Below are 18,492 nucleotides of genomic sequence, written 5' to 3'. Positions count from 1 at the left end.
AACACCATATGTGAAGAGTCCCAAAGATTTGCATCCAACTTAAAGGAGCTAATGAAAACTCAGGTGGAAGACGCGCTCAAAAAGAAAACGTAAATCCAGGCATAGATCCCCGGAATTAAGTTCCAGTGAGGAAGATAGCGACCATTCCAGTTCAAGCAGTTCACCCTCATCCGAGGGGGGTCGCAATTGCTTCCCTATTGAAGAAACAGATGCCTTTGTAAAAGCAGTTAGGGCAACAATGGGGCTGGTAGAGCCTCGGGCCCAAAAAAAATTCACAAGACTTGATATTTGGCCTAGAACAAAAAAAAAATGGAGAGCGTTTCCATTAAATGAGAAAATACAATCTCAAAAAAAAAAAGGGATGGAAAAGGCCAGATAAAAAAGTCCTCTTAACCCCAAAGAGAAAATACCCCTTCTATGATCCTGTCTGTTCTTTCTGGGGAAAAGCGCCAAAACTAGACGTTGCTATTGCAAAAGCGTCTAAAAATTTGCCTTGCCTTTTGAAGACCTGGGGACCCTGAAGGACCCTATGGACAAAAAGGCAGAGGTATTCTTAAAAGGCTATTGGGAGGAGGCCAGAGGAGGATTGAAACCAGCTACATGCACTGCCAGAGCATTTATAGTGTGGCTAGACCACCTAGAGTCACAATTAAAACATAAATCTCCCAGAGAATCAGTTTTTGACTCGATCTCAATATTGAAAGGAGCAGCTGCGTTCTTAGCGGATACCTCTATAGACTCAGGCTAGCGGCAAGGTCTACTTCTTTTTCAAATGCGGCAAGAAGGGCTTTATGGCTCAAGAGTTGGCCGGGAGACTTACAAACAAAATAAAAGCTATGCTCCATTCCCTGTGAAGGGGAATTCTTATTTGGGCCAACCCTAGACGACATTCTTGAAAAGGCAGGGGATAAGAAAAAGGCCTTCCCAGGGTTTCCCAACCAATCCTATAGACTGCCCTTTCAGGGCAGAAGATTTATGCGCAGGAAGCCCCCTAAAAATGAGTGGTGGGAAGACAAAAGTTATAAGGGAAAAGGCTTCATGTTCAATAAACCCCAAAACAACCCCAATGAGGGTGTGCCCAGGCGGGAGGGAGGTTAACCCACTTTTTTCTAGCCTGGGAAAAAATTTTGTGTATGGTATTAAACATAAGAACAGGGCTGAAGCTAAAATTCCACACTGTCCGATCCCATCACTTTGTCATAACCCCGCCAAGGAAAATAGAGGCCGAACAGCTAGCCCTCCAGAAAGAAGTACAAACTCTTTTGATGAAGAACATCCTGCAGGAAGTCCCACAAGAGGAGAAAGACAGGACAATTATAAACTTGAAAAACTAAACAAATTCTTGGTGACGGAAAGTTTCAAAATGGAAACAATAAAAACTTGTCTGAGAACACATTATCCGTCTTGTTTCATGACTGTCATCGATTTCAAGGACGCATACTATCATGTACCAATCCATTTAGGTCACCAAAGATTCCTCAGGGGGTGGCGGTAGTGATGCAAGGGGAGTCAAAACATCTTTGCCACCTTCAAAAATTTTCGAATGACTCCGTGGTTGTGGGTTCTATTAGGGGAGATCAGGGGGATGAGGAATATAGAAGGGTGGTGTTGAATTTCGTGGATTGGTGCAATGGTAACTATCTACAACTAAATGTTAAGAAAACCAAGGAGTTGGTGGCCAGCTATAGCAGGATAAAGATGGAATGCTTACCGATCACTATTGCTGGTCAGGAGGTAGAGCAGGTGGAGAGTTACAAATATTTGGGGGTACATTTGGATAGCAAACTGGACTGGAGATGCCACTCAGAGTTTGTCTACAAGAAGGGGATGAGCAGATTGTATTTCCTAAGGAAACTGAGGTCTTTTAATGTGTGCAGCAAAATGTTAGAAATGTTCTACCAGTCTGTGGTGGTAAGTGCCATCTTTTTTGCTATCATATGCTGGGGTAATAGTGTGCGGGCCTCTGATGCTAATAAGCTGAATAAGCTTATCAAAAAGGCAAGCTCTGCTGTTGGCTGCAATCTGGACTCTCTTGAGGAGGTAGTGGAGAGAAGAACTCTGAGAAAGTGTATGGCAATTATGAACAATAATGCACATCCACTATATGAGCTATTCATGAGACAGAAGAGCACCTTCAGTAACCGGCTAATACTTCTGAGGTGTAAGAAGGAAAAATTTAGGAAATCGTTTGTGCCAACTGCTATGGGGATGTACAACAATAACATTAGGGTTAAATCATAAAGGTGATTGTCCACTTTATTTCTTCTACTTTTCAGTTCACCCGCTGTGTATGTCCTATTCTAATGTATAATGTCCTTCTGTCAACAAACTGTCATGTCAATTAAGTAATTCATTTTATGATTTTTATGATGTAAGTTGTGCTGCTGTGATACACTTTATTGATCCCGTGGGAAATTATGGTATCGTATCGTATCGTACCAATTCAAAGCCCTCCCCTTTGGTATAGCCATAGCCCCGAGGGTTTTTACGAAACTGATGGCGGAGGTCATGGCTCACATAAGAGCAAGATAATACTAATAGTGCCATATCTGGACGACCTCCTGGTAATTGGCAAGTCCTCTCTCCATTGCACTCAACAGTTGGACAAAGTGATGACTTCCCTGACAAATCTAGGTTGGATGTTGAACTTGGCAAAGTCCAGAATTACCCCAACCCAAGTACAACAGTACTTAGGGATAACGATAGACTCGATCAGACAAGAATGCCGTCTCCCCGAAGAGAAAATTTTGAACATGCCACAGTAGCACAACTGAGGGGATCCCCAGTCATCACCTTGCGCAAAGCGATGTCCATACTAGGATCAATGACGGCCTGTATCCCAGCGGTCCAATGGGCCCAAATTCATACCAGGGACCTACAATGAGAGATACTAGAAGCAGAGTCTCGCTTAAAAGGGAATTTAGAAAAGCGTTTAACAATCTCCGCAAAAACAATACGTTCCCTAGCTTGGTGGGCGAATCCGAGCAACCTAGCGAGGGGCGTCCCTTGGGTATGGCCAGTATCTATAACTCTAACCACAGACGCAAGTCCCTGGGGCTGGGGGGCTCATTTAGACAATCGGATTGCTCAGGGTCCTTGGTCGGAAGAACAAAAACTCGTCTCCTCAAATATTAAAGAACTCCTGGCAGTGGAGTGTGCTATCCACCACTTTCTAGACTCCCTCCAATCCCATCACGTAAGAGTGCTCTCGGACAACAAGGTAGTGGTAGCATATTTGAATCACCAAGGGGGCACCAGGTCTCGGGCATTGATGGAAGTAACGAGATCCATCCTGCTGTCAGCAGAGTCCAATCTAGCCTCTTTATCGGCCCTTCATATCAAGGGCACGGAGAATCGTGCCGCAGATTTTCTAAGCCGAACACAGTTGAGGCAAAGGGAGTGGGAATTGAACCAGGCAGTTTTCAACCACATAGTACAGCTTTGGGGCCTTCTGGGGATAGAATTGTTCGCAAATAATCTAAACCGGAAAACTCGCGCCTTTTGTTCAATCGACCCATGGGGGAGCCCAGTGACCCTAGATGCCTTTTCAATTCCCTAGGATTTTAATCTAGCCTATGCCTTTTCCCCAATGGCGCTAATTCCCTTAGTGTTGAGGAAGATTCAGGAGGACAGGGCAAGTGTAATTATGATAGCACCCTTTTGGCTGAAAAGAGCATGGTTTCCGTGGCTACGGATAATGTCCATAACAGACCCTTGGGTTCTTCCAGACATCCCAAAACTTCTGTCAGGGGCCGGTAAATCACCCACAAGAAAAAAACTTACATATGACGGCCTGGAATTTGAAAGGGATCTTTTAATTAAGAAGGGATTCTTCCAGTGGAACGCGCACTAGGTGGTTCTATGTGGCGCACTCATTCATATTTCCGCCCGTATTAAACATTTTAACCGCCAAAAGATTAAACATTTACAAGCCTTGATTAAAAAGGAGTTGGCATTGGCCAATAACCTAACCCCTTGTTCCAAAACTTTGACTGATTTATCCCATCTTAGGAATGAATTGAGGGCCACAATTTTTTCATTTTATGACTCTGCGGTCAAACAATCAAAACTCAATTATTATGTCCCTTAACAAGCCCACTCGTTTTATGTTCAATAAAATTAATAGGGTTAGAATAAGTAACCAAATCGACAAGATCATTTCTCCTAAGAGCATTTCTCTCATCCACCCACAGGACATTGCAAATGAATTTGCACAATATTTCAAACAATTATATAATTTGCGGTCTGATCCCTCTCTTCCCATTCCAGGTGCGAGATCTATTGATGATTTTTTGTCTTCTGTCAATCTTCCACAACTTGTTTCCATGGATGCAGACTTTTTGGCTGATCCTTTTACTGCAGAAGAGATTAGTGACACAATAAAACAATTGAAATCTTATAAGGACCCTGGTCCTGATGGTTATAGCAATAATTTTTATAAATCATTCCGTGAAATTCTTGTCGCCCATTTAGTTCAAATTTTCAATGCCGCTGCGTCCGTTGGTTCTTTCCAAAAGGGAAAATTTGGATGCCACAATTATACTTATTTTCCAAGCCTCATACTAGTCCTGATCAAATACTTAATTACTGTCCCATTTCATTAATTAATACTGATCTCAAAATTTATTCCAAAGTCTTAGCTAACCGCCTTAACCTTATTTTGCCTAAATTAATTTCCACGGACCAGATTATCAAGCATCGGCAATCCATTGAAGGTACCAGGAGGCTGATAAATATTATTAAATTAATTAATTCCCAAAAAATTAACTCCACTTTATTTTCCCTTGATGCAGAGAAAGCATTTGATCACTTAAATTGGACTTTTCTCAAATGTTCCCTACAAAAATTTGGCTTTGATTTGGACTTTATAAATAACATTATGGCTTTATATTCCGATCCTCAGGCAAAAATTTATATTAATAATCACTTTTCTTCCCCATTTCCAATGTCTAATGGTACCCGGCAAGGGTGCCCCCTTTCTCCATTGCTTTTTGCCCTTGCCATAGAGCCATTAGCCCAGCTCATTAGAGATAATCCCTCCATAGAGGGAGTTCGCACGGATCGTAAGGAATTTAGGATCAGTTTATATGCTGATGATATTCTCCTGTCCCTTGCCAATCCTTGTCATTCTATTCCACATTTGCAAACCCTTCTTAAAATTTTTTTCATTTTTTTCATATTTTAAAATAAACAAGTCCAAGTCAAAAATTTTCCAATTTAATCTCACTGATTCTCAAATCCGGAGTATAAAAGATATTTCGCCCTGGAGTTGGGCGGAGAGGGATATTGTTTATTTGGGCCTGAGGTTTTCTAGAAACCTTAGCTACTTGATTCCCAGCAATTTGGATTATCTTATTGCTTCCATTTCTAAAGAGCTTAGATTTTATGATGATAAAGTATTATCATGGTGGGGAAGATGCCTTATTGTAAAATCAATAATTCTTCCCAGGATTCTCTGTCTTCAGGTCCCTTCCTTTACTTGTTTCTACTTCCTATTTGACCAGTTTACAGGCACACCTCAATGTGTTTGGGGCAACGAGAGCTCGTATAGCCTCTAGTCTACTGTATAAACATAAATTGCGTGGAGGTATGGGTCTTCCTAATGTTTCGGCCTATTATTTCTCTAATTTGATTAAACAGTCTATATTGGTGGTCTGCAGATCATACACCTTCATGGGTGGAATTGGAATTCTATTTTAATAGAAATTCTCCACCTTGTAATATTATTATGAATTTATTCACCTCTAAGTCTTTGCTTCGGTCTGATCATACGATTTTTGTAGCTGTTCATGTGGCATGGCGGAAATTTCTCAAAATTAAAAGCGGTTTTGCCAAGATGGAGCTTTTGCTGAGACTTCCCCTCTCATTTTTGGCTACTGTTTTCTCGTTTGATCTGCATTCAAATTGGGCTGACTGAGGAATCTCTAAACTACATGACATCTTTGATGGTAACAAATTTGTGTCATTTACCCACCTTAAAGATAGGTTTGATGTTCCCTCATCGGCTTTTATGCAGTTTACTATTTTAAAGGATTTTTTGAGGCCACTGGTGACTGGTCGCCCTCCTTTATCGGAATCGGCGTTTAATATTTTATGTCTTGTTTTGGTTGAAAATGTTAATAAAGTTGTTTGGAAAAACCACAAAAAAAGGGATTCTCTGCAAACCTACAGTCTACTCTTCTCTCAAGTAGGAAATCTGTGACTCCTAGGTGTACGGGAAGGTTTGGAGGAGATTTTTGTCACTCGGGTGCCAGTTTATCCGGGGAGATTCCAATCAAAGAAGTACTAGAGTTCCTTCAGAAAGGGTTGGAAAAGGGGTTAGCAACAAGCACACTAAAGGTACCGTCACACTAGACGATATCGCTAGCGATCCGTGACGTTGCAGCGTCCTCGCTAGCGATATCGTCCAGTGTGACAGGCAGCAGCGATCAGGCCCCTGCTGTGCTGTCGCTGGTCGGGGAAGAAAGTCCAGAACTTTGTTTCGTCGCTGGACTCCCCGCAGACATCGCTGAATCGGTGTGTGTGACACCGATTCAGCGATGTCTTCGCTGGTAACCAGGGTAAACATCGGGTTACTAAGCACAGGGCCGCGCTTAGTAACCCGATGTTTACCCTGGTTACCATCGTTAAAGTAAAAAAAACAAACACTACATACTTACCTACCGCTGTCTGTCCCCGCCGCTCTGCTTCTCTGCACTCCTCCTGTACTGGCTGTGAGCACAGCGGCCGGAAAGCAGAGCGGTGACGTCACCGCTCTGCTTTCCGTCCGCTGTGCTCACAGCCAGAGCAGAGAAGCACAGCGCCGGGGACAGACAGCGGTAGGTAAGTATGTAGCGTTTGTTTGTTTTTTTAAACGCTACATACTTACCTACCGCTGTCTGTCCCCGGCGCTGTGCTTCTCTGCTCTGGCTGTGAGCACAGCGGACGGAAAGCAGAGCGGTGACGTCACCGCTCTGCTTTCCGGCCGCTGTGCTCACAGCCAGTACAGGAGGAGTGCAGAGAAGCAGAGCGGCGGGGACAGACAGCGGTAGGTAAGTATGTAGTGTTTGTTTTTTTTACTTTAACGATGGTAACCAGGGTAAACATCGGGTTACTAAGCGCGGCCCTGCGCTTAGTAACCCGATGTTTACCCTGGTTACCGGGGACCTCGGGATCGTTGGTCGCTGGAGAGCTGTCTGTGTGACAGCTCTCCAGCGACCAAACAGCGACGCTGCAGCGATCCGGATCGTTGTCGGTATCGCTGCAGCGTCGCTTAGTGTGACGGTACCTTAAGGACTCCTTCTCACTTGCGAGAAATACGTGCCAGTCTCGCATGTTAAAACCCTGCTCTGGCGCAGGCACTCCGGAGAGGAGCATGCGGCTCCATGTGTTGCTATGCAGCTGCACGCTCCGCTCTGGTGGCAGTGCCAGAGCTTGATTTTAACACGCGAGACTCGCACGTATTTCAAGCAAGTGAAAAGGAGCCCTTAAAGTTCAAGTAGCAGCTTTAGGAGCCCTTTACAACTGCGACTTATCGGGGAATCGCTGGGTAATGAGGTTTATTAAAGCCTCAAGTAGATCTAGACCCATTTTCCACCGCACTACGCCTCCCTGGGATCTAAACTTGGTACTCTCTGCATTGACTAAAGCACCCTTCGAGCCGTTGTCACAAGCCTCTCTAAAAATCGTGTCCCTCAAAACCTCTCTCCTCGTAGCACTAACATCATCTCGCAGAATTAGTGATATACAGGCTTTATCAGCGTACCCGCCTCTAACCCAGATGCTAGATGATAGAGTGGTCCTTAAGACCGACCCGTCCTATCTTCCTAAAGTGGCATCACGTTTCCATAGATCACAGGAAATCTCTCTGCCCTCTTTCTGTCCCAACCCCAGAAATAAAAAGGAAGAACTCCTACGCACACTAGATGTCAGAAGATGCTTAATCCAATACTTGTCAGCCACGAGGGACTGTAGGAGGGATAGGTCTCTGTTTGTGTGCTTTCAGCGTCCAAAGAAGGGACATAAAGCATCAAAAGCCACTCTGGCGAGATGGATAAGAGACGCTATCCTCCTTTAGTATTCCTCGTGTAACGAAGCCATTCCAGAGGGGGTTAGAGCTCATTCGACCAGATTGGTGGCGGCCTCCTGGGCAGAGAGCCGGAGCCTCAATTAAGCAGATATGTAGAGCAGCCACTTGGTCTTCTCCCCCTACATTCTTTAATCATTACCACCTAGACTTGACCTCTTCTTCAGACCTCACCTTTGGCAAAAGGGTTCTGGAGGCAGTGGTCCCCCCCAAATGTACATTCTATGAAATTCTCTCCGTGGTGCCGTCATGGGGGAAAGAGAAAATCATAGTTACTTACCGATAACGGTATTTTTCTGATCCCATGACGGCACCTGTGCATTCCCTCCCTTCACATGTGTGTGTGCACACTAGGATTAATTATTAATATTTAGTCACGCGGTGCCTCTTATAAGCTTAAAATTAAGATTAAAATATTCTTGTTAGTTTAACCGTTTAAATTACAGCTGAAGTTCTGTTAAGGCTCTGTAAACCAGCTGATGTGGGAGAGAGGTACCGCCTTTTTCACGTGTAGGTTTCCTGTCCCTGAGGGCGGATCCCTCTCTCTCCGTGGTGCCATCATGGGATCAGAAAAATACCGTTATCGGTAAGTAACTACGATTTTCTTATCTTGCAGGTCGGATTGGGGGCTTATCTACAGCATTATAGAATGCTATAGATAAGCTCTGAAAGGCAGTGGCCGCATCTTATATCGGCCAAAACAGCTGACCGGTTCCCTTAAGTAAAAAAATATAATCCAAAGATACTTGTATGCAGAATGTACAAATGGGGACAACCATAATGGACCATGGATGTCACTCTGCAGTAGTATTGGGACATCTAGTGGCCACTGCAGAGTATTACCATCCAGCTGCACTGTATATAAAGTGTACTTGTGAAATCACAGATGTCATTATTATGCCTTGGCTACTCAGTCTTTCCCTAACTAAAGGTCACAATAATTAAAAACAACTCTTATTGACCACCTCTATGTTTTTACTGCTAAGTCATCTTCAGAGGTCTGGTGATAATGGTCACCATATGTCTGGAGCCTTTGTGTTATCCTGATGGGGTCAGACCTCCTCTGTTGCTCAATTCCATAAAATAAAAAACAGTTTGATGCAGCGGTCATTACTTTTGTTAGAATACAAGCTTCTATACACTGGTGACAGGCGGTCTTCTATTCTGTAGTTTGGAAAATGTGCTAATGCTTTGTCATTTTGTTCCCAGTACATTACACAAGACCAGTCATTATCTTGGGTCCACTGAAGGACAGAATTAATGATGACCTTATTTCTGAATTTTCTCACAAATTTGGCTCTTGTGTCCCACGTAAGTGTGCGTCCTTATAGTTCTCTTATTCCTTTTGTCTCTCTTCTTGTACTAATGCCTATCAATTACTTACTGCAGACACAACAAGACCTCGAAGGGAGACTGAGCTTGATGGGCAAGACTATCATTTTGTTTCTTCTCGGGAGCAGATGGAAAAAGACATTCAGGACAACAAATTCATAGAGGCTGGCCAGTTTAATGACAACCTGTATGGGACCAGTATTCAGTCTGTACGGGCAGTGGCAGAAAGGGTACCTATTACAGTGGTGCTCAGTCATTTGGGATCTGCTCTTATCCTGTGTGATGATTGATCTCATGTTCTCTCTTCCAGGGAAAGCACTGCATTCTTGATGTATCTGGGAATGCTATTAAGCGACTGCAACAAGCACAACTCTTTCCCATTGCTATTTTTATCAAACCAAAATCAGTAGAAGCTCTCATGTAAGTGATTATCTGGTGCTTTCTCACCTATCATTTCCATAGCTGTTTGTGATGTCTTTGTAGAAAACAGGACACCGTGTGAAAAGGGATCCATCACAAAATTGAATTAATGCAGAAAGAAAACTGATCTTGGTGACTGTAGAAATCTACATCCATGTACAAAGCTTTCTAGAATATGCTATATACCTAGCACGTTATGTATGTTCCTCGATCAATGGATCCTTAGCTGAGCCCTGATCACTGCTGTGAGACCTATAGAGAATGCAATCAATCTAACTGCGACATTTAAATGACCTCATCGGTGCAATCTCCAGCTCCCATTGATCCCTATGGCAGCCAGGGACCTGCTCAAAAGGTGCACGGCTGCCACTTTAGTCCACCTGTGCAACTCGGCAGTGTTAGTGTGAGCTATTGGACTATTATGGTTTCATGATCCTCTAATTGATCTTAAAAAAGAAAAAAAACCAAATCACTTCACTTTTTCCCCCATTAAGAATGATGAAATGTAAACAGTGTGTGTATATGTATATACAGTGCCTTGCGAAAGTATTTGGCCCCCTCGAACTTTTCAACCTTTTCCCACATTTCATGCTTCAAACATAAAGATACCAAATTTAAATTTTTGGTGAAGAATCAACAACAAGTGGAACACAATTGCGAAGTTGAAGGAACTTTATTGGTTATTTTAAATTTTTGTGGAAATTCAAAAACTGAAAAGTGGGGCGTGCAATATTATTCGGCCCCTGATTGTTCTTCCAAGTTTGATGGTTTCCTCTGGTGAACAGCAATCTTCAAATCTGACCACAGATTCCTAATTTGATTAAGGTCTGGGCTTTGACTAGGCCACTCCAGAAAATGTACACGTTTCCCTTAAAACCACAAGTGTTGCTTTAGCAGTTTGCTTTGGCTCACTGCCTTGGTGGAAGGTGAACCTCCGTCCCAGTCTCAAATCACTGACAGACTGAAACAGATTTTGCTCAAGAATATCCCTGTATTTCGCTTCATCCATTTTCCTCTGGACTCTGACCATATTCCTTGTCCTTGCTGCTGAAAAATATGGTGTTCTTGGGGTGATGAGCTGTTAGTTTGGCGCCAGACATAATGTTTACCTTCGTGGCCAAAAAGTTCAATTTTGGTCTCATCTGACCACAGCACCTTCCTCCGTACATTTGTGTAGTCTCTAACATGTCTTTTGGCAACCTCAAAATAAGCCTTGCAGTTTGTGTGTAAGTAAAGGCTTTTTTTCTGTCCACTTTACAATAAAGGCCTCCTCTATGGAGTGTATGGCTTATCGTGGTCATATGGACATGTAAAGTGCCATGGAATAAATGGCGAAGTAATAAGAATATGGACAGATCCTGTTCCTGCATGGGAACTCTGCAGCTCCTTCAGGGTTACCATGTTCTTTCTATTTGATAATGGATTTGATGGTGCTCTGAGGGATCGTCAGAGATTGGGATATTTGTTTCCATAACCAAACCCTGACTTGTACTTCTGACTTGTTTGGAGATCTCCTTGGTCTTCATGGTGTTTAGTTGCTGCTGCCTCTTCCATTATGATGCTGCAGCCTCTGAGGCCTTTCAGCCAAAGTGTGTGTATATACTGACAGCTATGTGACACTTAGGGTAAGTTCACACAGGGCATTTTTGCGGCTTTTTTTTTGTTTTTTGCAGCAGCAAAATCTGATCTTCTTGACAGGAAAGAAGCTGCTTCAAAAACGCAGGTTTAGGTGCGTATTTGGTCTGTTTTTTTGGTGCGTTTTTTTTTTTTTCTTTCTTTGTCTATGCTGATGTCCTTGGATTTTCAGCAGCAAAAACACAGCAAATAACGATACCTGCGTTTTTGCTGCACTCTTTCAACACCCATTCAAGTCAATGGGTAAAAAATGCAGCAAAAATGCTGAAAGAAGTGACATGCTCTATGTCCAAAAAACGCAGCAAACCTCAAAATACTGATCAAACAAAGAACCAATGTGTGTGCATGAGATTTCTGAAATCTCATAGGCTTTGCTGATACTGTAAAAAGCATCTGAAAATTAGCATAAAAAAATGGCCTGTGTGAACTTACCCTTAGATTGCACACAGGTGGACGTCCTGTCACTAAGCATGTGAACCTAGGCTGCCATTACACTATCAGTATTTGGTCAGTATTTTACATCAGTATTTGTAAGCCAAAACCAGGAGTGGGTGTTAAATACAGAAGTAGTGCATATGTTTCTATTATACTGTTCTCTGATTGTTCCACTCCTGGTTTTAGCTTACAAATACTGATGTAAAACACTGACCAAATAATGTTAGTGTGACGGCAGCCTTATGGAGGTAATTGCTTGCATCATAAATTTTTAGGGGCTTCATAGCAAAAGGGTGAATACACATGCACGTGCTAATTTTTGGTTGTTTGAGCCTATACATTTATTGTATGCCTATCTTTTTCTCACTTCACCAACTGAGGCTTCTTTCACACTAGCGTCGGGCCCGGCCCGTCGCAGTGCGTCGGGCCGAGGTTACCGACGGTAGCGTTGCCTCCGCCGCACAACGGGTGCAGCGGATGCTGCTTTTCAGCGCATCCGCTGCCCCATTGTGAGGTGCGGGGAGGTGGGGGAGGAGTTCCGGCCGCGCATGCGCTGTCGGAAAAGACGGTCCGTCGGCTGCAAAAAATGTTACATGGAACGTTTTTTGCGGCCGACGGTCGGCCGAAACACGGCGCGACGGTTGCGACGTGTGGCAATCCGTCGCAATGCGTCGCGTAATGTTAGTCAATGGAGAAAAAACGCATCCTGCAAACACTTTTGCAGGATGCGTTTTTTCTGCAAAACGACGCATTGTGACGGATTGCAGTTAACGCTAGTGTGAAAGTAGCCTTAGACTATTTCATGCTGATACATCAGACACAATTCCTATTTCAAATACATTTATACACAGGTTGTAATGTAATTAAACGGGTAAAAATACAATGGGGGTGAATACATTAACAACAAGCCTATGGGTAAAATATATATATATGTGTGTATATGTATGTATATATATATGTATATATATATATATATATATATATATATATATATATATATATACATATATACACATACACACACACACACACACACACACACACATATATGCATGCATACATACATACGTGTGTGTGTATATATATTATAATTATTAGGCAAGTTGTATTTTGATCACATGATACTTTTTATACATGTTGTCCTACTCCAAGCTGTTCAGGCTTGAGGGCTAAATGCCAATTAAGTAAATCAGGTGATGTGCATCTCTGTAATGAGGAGGGGTGTTGTCTAATGACATCAAAACCCTATATAAGGTGTGCTTAATTATTAAGCATCTTCCTTTCCTTTGGCAAAATGGGTGAGAAGAGATTTGATGTGCTCTGAAAAGTCCAAAATTGTGAAATGTCTTGCAGAGGGAGGCAGCAGTGTTGAAATTGCCAAACTCTTGAAGCGTGATCACCAAACCATCAAGCGTTTCATGGCAAATAGCCAACAGGGTCGCAAGAAGCGTGTTGGGCAAAAAAGGTGCAAAATAACTGCCCATGAATTGAGGAAAATCAAGCGTGAAGCTGCCAAGATGCCATTTGCCATCGGTTTTGCCATATTCCAGAGCTGCAACGTTACTGGAGTAACAAAAAGCACAAGGTGTGCGATACTCAGGGACATGGCCAAGGTAAGGAAGGCTGAAAAACGACCACCTTTGAACAAGAAACATAAGATAAAACGTCAAGACTGGGCCAAGAAATATCTTAAGACTGACTTTTCAAAGGTTTTATGGACTGATGAAATGAGAGTGACTCTTGATGGGCCAGAGGCTGGATCAGTAAAGGGCAGAGAGCTCCACTCCGACTCAGACGCCAGTAGGTGGAGGTGGGGTACTGGTATGAGCTGGTATCATCAAAGATGAACTTGTGGGACCTTTTCGGGTTGAGGATGGAATTAAGCTCACCTCCCAGACCTACTGCCAATTTCTGGAGGACAACTTCTTCAAGCAGTGGTACAGGAAGAAGTCGGTATCGTTCAAGAAAAACATGATTTTCATGCAGGACAATGCTCCATCACATGCCTCCAACTACTCAACAGCGTGGCTGGCCAGTAAAGGTCTCAAAGAAGAAAAAATAATGACATGGCCCCCTTGTTCACCTGATCTGAACCCCATAGAGAACCTGTGGTCCCTCATAAAATGTGAGATCTACAGGGAGGGAAAACAGTACACCTCTCGGAACAGTGTCTGGGAGGCTGTGGTGGCTGCTGCACGCAATGTTCATCGTAAACAGATCAAGCATCTGACAGAATCTATGGATGGAGGCTGCTGAGTGTCATCATAAAGAAAGGTGGCTATATTGGTCACTAATTTTGGGGGGTTTTGGTTTTGCATGTCAGAAATGTTTATTTCTAAATTTTGTGCAGTTATATTGGTTTACCTGGTGAAAATGAATAAGTGAGATGGAAATATATTTGGCTTTTATTAAGTTGCCTAGTAATTCTGCACAATAATAGATACCTGCACAAACGGATATCCTCCTAAGATAGCCAAATCTAAAAAAAAAAAAAAAAACACTCCAACTTCCAAAAATATTAAGCTTTGACATTTGGGTCCTTTGGGTTGATTGAGAACTTTATTGCCCAGCCACGTAGTATATTGCCCAGCCACGTAGTATATTGCCCAGCCACGTAGTATATTGCCCAGCCACGTAGTATATTGCCCAGCCACGTAGTATATTGCCCAGCCACCTAGTATATTGGCCAGCCGCGTAGCATATTGGCCAGCCGCGTAGCATATTGGCCAGCCGCGTAGCATATTGGCCAGTCGCGTAGTATATTGGCCAGTCACGTAGTATATTGCCCAGCCATGTATGTCACAGGTTAAAAAAGAAACATATACTCACCTTCCGAGGGAACCCTTGTAGTTATGTCGCCTGTGTGCGGTGCACTCGGCAGCTTCTGGTCCCAGGGTTGGTAGCGCAGGACCCGTGATGATGTCGCGGTCACATGACCGTGACATCATGGCAGGTCCTTGTCGCATACCATCCTTGCCACCGGAACCTGCCGCTTGCATGAGTGGGAAAGGAGGCAGAAGGTGAGTATATAATGATTTTTTATTTTTATTATTTTTAACATTAGATCCTTTTACTATTGACGCTGCATAGGCAGCATCAATAGTAAAAACTTGGTTACACAGGGTTAATAGCGGCGATAACTGAGTGAGTTACCCGCGGCATAATGCGGTCCGTTACCGCTGGCATTAACCCTGTGTGAGGTGAGCGGTGACTGCGGGGAGTATGGAGCGGGCGCCGGGCACTGACTGCAGAGAAGTAGGGAGGGACTAATCGGACTGTGGCCGCCGCGACCAATGAATATCCAAGACAGAAAGACAGAAGTGACCCTTAGACAATTATATAGTGTGTATGTGTGTGTGTATGTGTGTGTATATATATATATATATATATATATATATATATATATATATATATATATATATATATATATATATATATATATATATATATATATATATACACATATATATAATTTTGTGTGCGTTTCTGAATATATAGATAAATATGCCCCATAACATAAGTCAAGGACAAACATATAATAATACAATAAACAAAGTGCTGCTGCACACTACATACCGCCCATTAATCTGTTCTCCATTTTCTCATTTAATGATGTGAATGATGGAAATGTAAGTGTGTGCATAGTTGCTACTTATCCATGTTCTTGGCGGTGTCTGAATACAGGAATTTTTAATGTAACCCATTTGAGTGTGGTCTATTCTGCTGAATGCATTCACACTTTTTAAAGTAAGAACTATCAAGACCAAAACCTGATTAGACGTGTCTGTTTTTAATAGGGAAATGAACCGAAGGCAAACTTTTGAACAAGCTCACAAGATGTTTGATAAAGCCACCAAACTGGAGCAAGAGTTCGGAGAATTTTTCACAGGTAAGTAGCTTTTGGATCCATTTTTCTTTCCTAAGGTGGCCTTATCCATGAAAGCCTGACCCCCACCACTTTCATCTGCAGCATTGGTTTCATTCGTTTCTGGAGTCTTCCCCCAATGGCAGATTTGTTGGGATAGAAGGATCAAGCATGGCTGATACTGTCCCGTTCTGTATAAGCCTTTGCCAGTCTGCTCCCTACTGATAATGTTTTGTATTTGGGACGGCTGAACTCTGCATCTGTTACTATGAGAGCTTTTAACTGCAGTGATTGGTGGCGAGGGGGAGATCCATTGCCCTTTTCTTTAGAAATATGTGCATTTCTGTAGCAGGGGGATCATGTGGCTGTACAGCTTTTATGACTTTATTCAAGCCCCCGCTGTGCTCAGCCCATATTTAATGTAAAACTGTTGTGTCTTTCACAGCCATTGTACAGGGCGAGTCGTTGGAAGAAATTTATAACAAGATCAAGCAGATAATCGAGGATCATTCTGGACATCACATTTGGGTGCCATCTCCTGAAAAACTCTAACTCTTCTATTGGACTGCTGTTATCTGTCTACAATCCTCTGCGACCCATACCCCCAGAGAAATGGAGTGGGGTTTAATGTGCATCTGCCATCAAACACAGAAAAATGTCCCATCAGAGCCCAATGGACTCCACTGGTTCTTGGAATCTGCAACTTGAGTGTCATTACACTGAACCTTTGGGGAATATTGTGGGGTCTTCAAGAAAATCCTGTCCTTACTTGACTGGGGCAAGAACAGACTTTAAACACTTAGGTTATAAAATGCAAAAAAAAAAAGGGAAAAAAGAGCAGAAGAGGCCATGTCCTCCCGTCTCCAAACCACCCACCCTTTTCCTCAAAGCCCCCATCCCTGCTGGATTGGAAGAAGGCATATTTATATACATATATATAATGTGTGTGCGTGCGTGTGTATGTGTATATATAATTTATATATGATTATATATATATATATTATATATATTTTGGCTGTGATGGGATATTTGTCCCTGCTATTCTATTGTTTGTAAGGATTTTTTTTAAGGTTCTTTTTTTTCTGTGATGGACGGAGCCTTAGGCTCTGTTCTGGTACTATACAGCCTACCCACCGTGGCTGCAAGTCATACGTCTGGGTAAAAGGAACTGGTACTTCTGCTGTATGTGGTTGTTTCCGCCGGCACCAAATATACAGGAGTTCAGCGCAGGCTCTAGCTGCCTTTTTGCAGCTTGTCAAGATTGAACGTTTCTCCAAATGTATTTTTATTTTTTTTGGTTGCCTTCACCTCATAGAAAACTGACAGTACACCTTAAGATATGATTTTTATATTCAAAGGCAAGTGGAGTCTTTCATCTTTAACATTTGAGAACTTCGCATATGATTTAACTGACCTGTGAGCCAAATGAAAGCTTCTAAAACAAAGCGATCCTCTTGTCCAGGGGTAGAAGAAACGCCCCTGGCAAGCTCTAATGAAATGGTACGTTAATATGGCTAGTGTCCCTTATACGCCTGGTGCAATGCTGTGCCGTGCGCCTTTGTGGAAGGTCTTTACTGTTTGGCGCTACATTTGTTTTAAGATTGGAAAGCTTTTCCGTCTTTACCATTCTGTAGATTTTTGGGAGTTCACCCCTGGGGGTCTGCACGTGTTCTTATTACTAAGGTGTGCATGGGATCGCTTCCTCCTTGCTGGCCATTTCATGAATCTGAGGACCAGTAATGGTGACTCTGTTCCAGGACTTCTGTTGCAAAGAAGGGAAGGAAGTAGCCAGTTGTGAAGAAGGGAATGCGAGAGACAAGAGTCTGACTCTTGAGTTTGCACGAGAATGTGTTCATTTTTTTATTTTAATTTTTTTTTTAGGACTATGTTGTATCACTGTGTAATCTCTCCTTTTTTTTTCATGGTAACTTTCATTTTTAAATTGACTGGTATTAAATCCACATGTTTTTCATTTTACGTTTATAATAACAAATTGTTTTTTAAAATCGCAGCGGAAGCACACCTGAATACTTGTGAGCCTTTTTAGGGGGCAGCGAGATCTAGTTTTGTTTTTTTTTTTAATATTGGGAAACATGCACGCATTAATTTACAGCCTGCAGATTAGAGAAGTGTTGACAAAGATCAATTTTCATATTCTGGATTTAAGAACAATTGTCTGTAAAAATCAAAGTGTTTTGGTTCATCCGTTTCGGGTGTAAGCCAGTTGCTTGTAGGTCTGCTGCAGGCAGCACATCACCATCTTTTGGGGCCATCGTTTTATGGGTAGAATGTTTTTGTATGTAAAGGCTCAGTGTTCGGCATGTTTTCTTAACCTGTATTGGAAATTTTACATGGGCTTTAAAGATGGATTAGGAAACATTATGGTTTGTTTTGTTTGTTTTTTATTTTATTTTTTAAAACACTAAAAATTGTGCTGTCCCTAATGACCTATTTAGTGTGAACAATTGCTGTCTGTGAAGAGCTGCTTAAACTCTGAAGTGGTGAGCCAAAAATTTCTTCTTGAAGCTCAGTGTGAAAATTAAACCGCTCAGGGTCCCTTTTCCATGTAATGGAGAGCACGATGTTTTCCACTGACCTGGAGCAGACACTGCAGGACTCGGACAACGCTGACTCTTATCCTTTTGTCCTCTGAAGATACCGGTGTGCTGTAAACCAGCTGGCCTTTCTGGTTTGTCCTGCACTATCCAGTGGTTGAAGTTTGGGGTCGTTCACTCCTAGG

At 42.6% G+C, this 18,492-nt stretch overlaps 1 protein-coding gene across 9 annotated transcripts in view; it reads left to right on the top strand.

The window, feature by feature from the left end:
- The window catches only part of DLG3 (discs large MAGUK scaffold protein 3), a 299,457-nt gene extending 282,890 nt beyond the window's left edge, over positions 1-16,567 (top strand). For all 9 annotated transcript variants that reach the window (XM_069747299.1, XM_069747298.1, XM_069747301.1 and 6 more), the window contains 5 exons: positions 9,275-9,376; positions 9,455-9,627; positions 9,708-9,817; positions 15,685-15,776; positions 16,198-16,567. In XM_069747299.1, coding sequence (XP_069603400.1) covers positions 9,275-9,376; positions 9,455-9,627; positions 9,708-9,817; positions 15,685-15,776; positions 16,198-16,304 — 584 coding nt within the window. In that variant the 3' untranslated portion in view covers positions 16,305-16,567. The remainder of the gene's footprint in view (positions 1-9,274; positions 9,377-9,454; positions 9,628-9,707; positions 9,818-15,684; positions 15,777-16,197) is intronic.
- The last annotated feature ends 1,925 nt before the right edge of the window (positions 16,568-18,492 follow it).

Source organism: Ranitomeya imitator, chromosome 2, assembly GCF_032444005.1.
Source record: "Ranitomeya imitator isolate aRanImi1 chromosome 2, aRanImi1.pri, whole genome shotgun sequence".
Lineage (NCBI taxonomy): Eukaryota > Metazoa > Chordata > Amphibia > Anura > Dendrobatidae > Ranitomeya > Ranitomeya imitator.
Note: the sequence above shows the minus strand (reverse complement) of the source record. Positions and strands in the feature narration are given on the sequence as shown.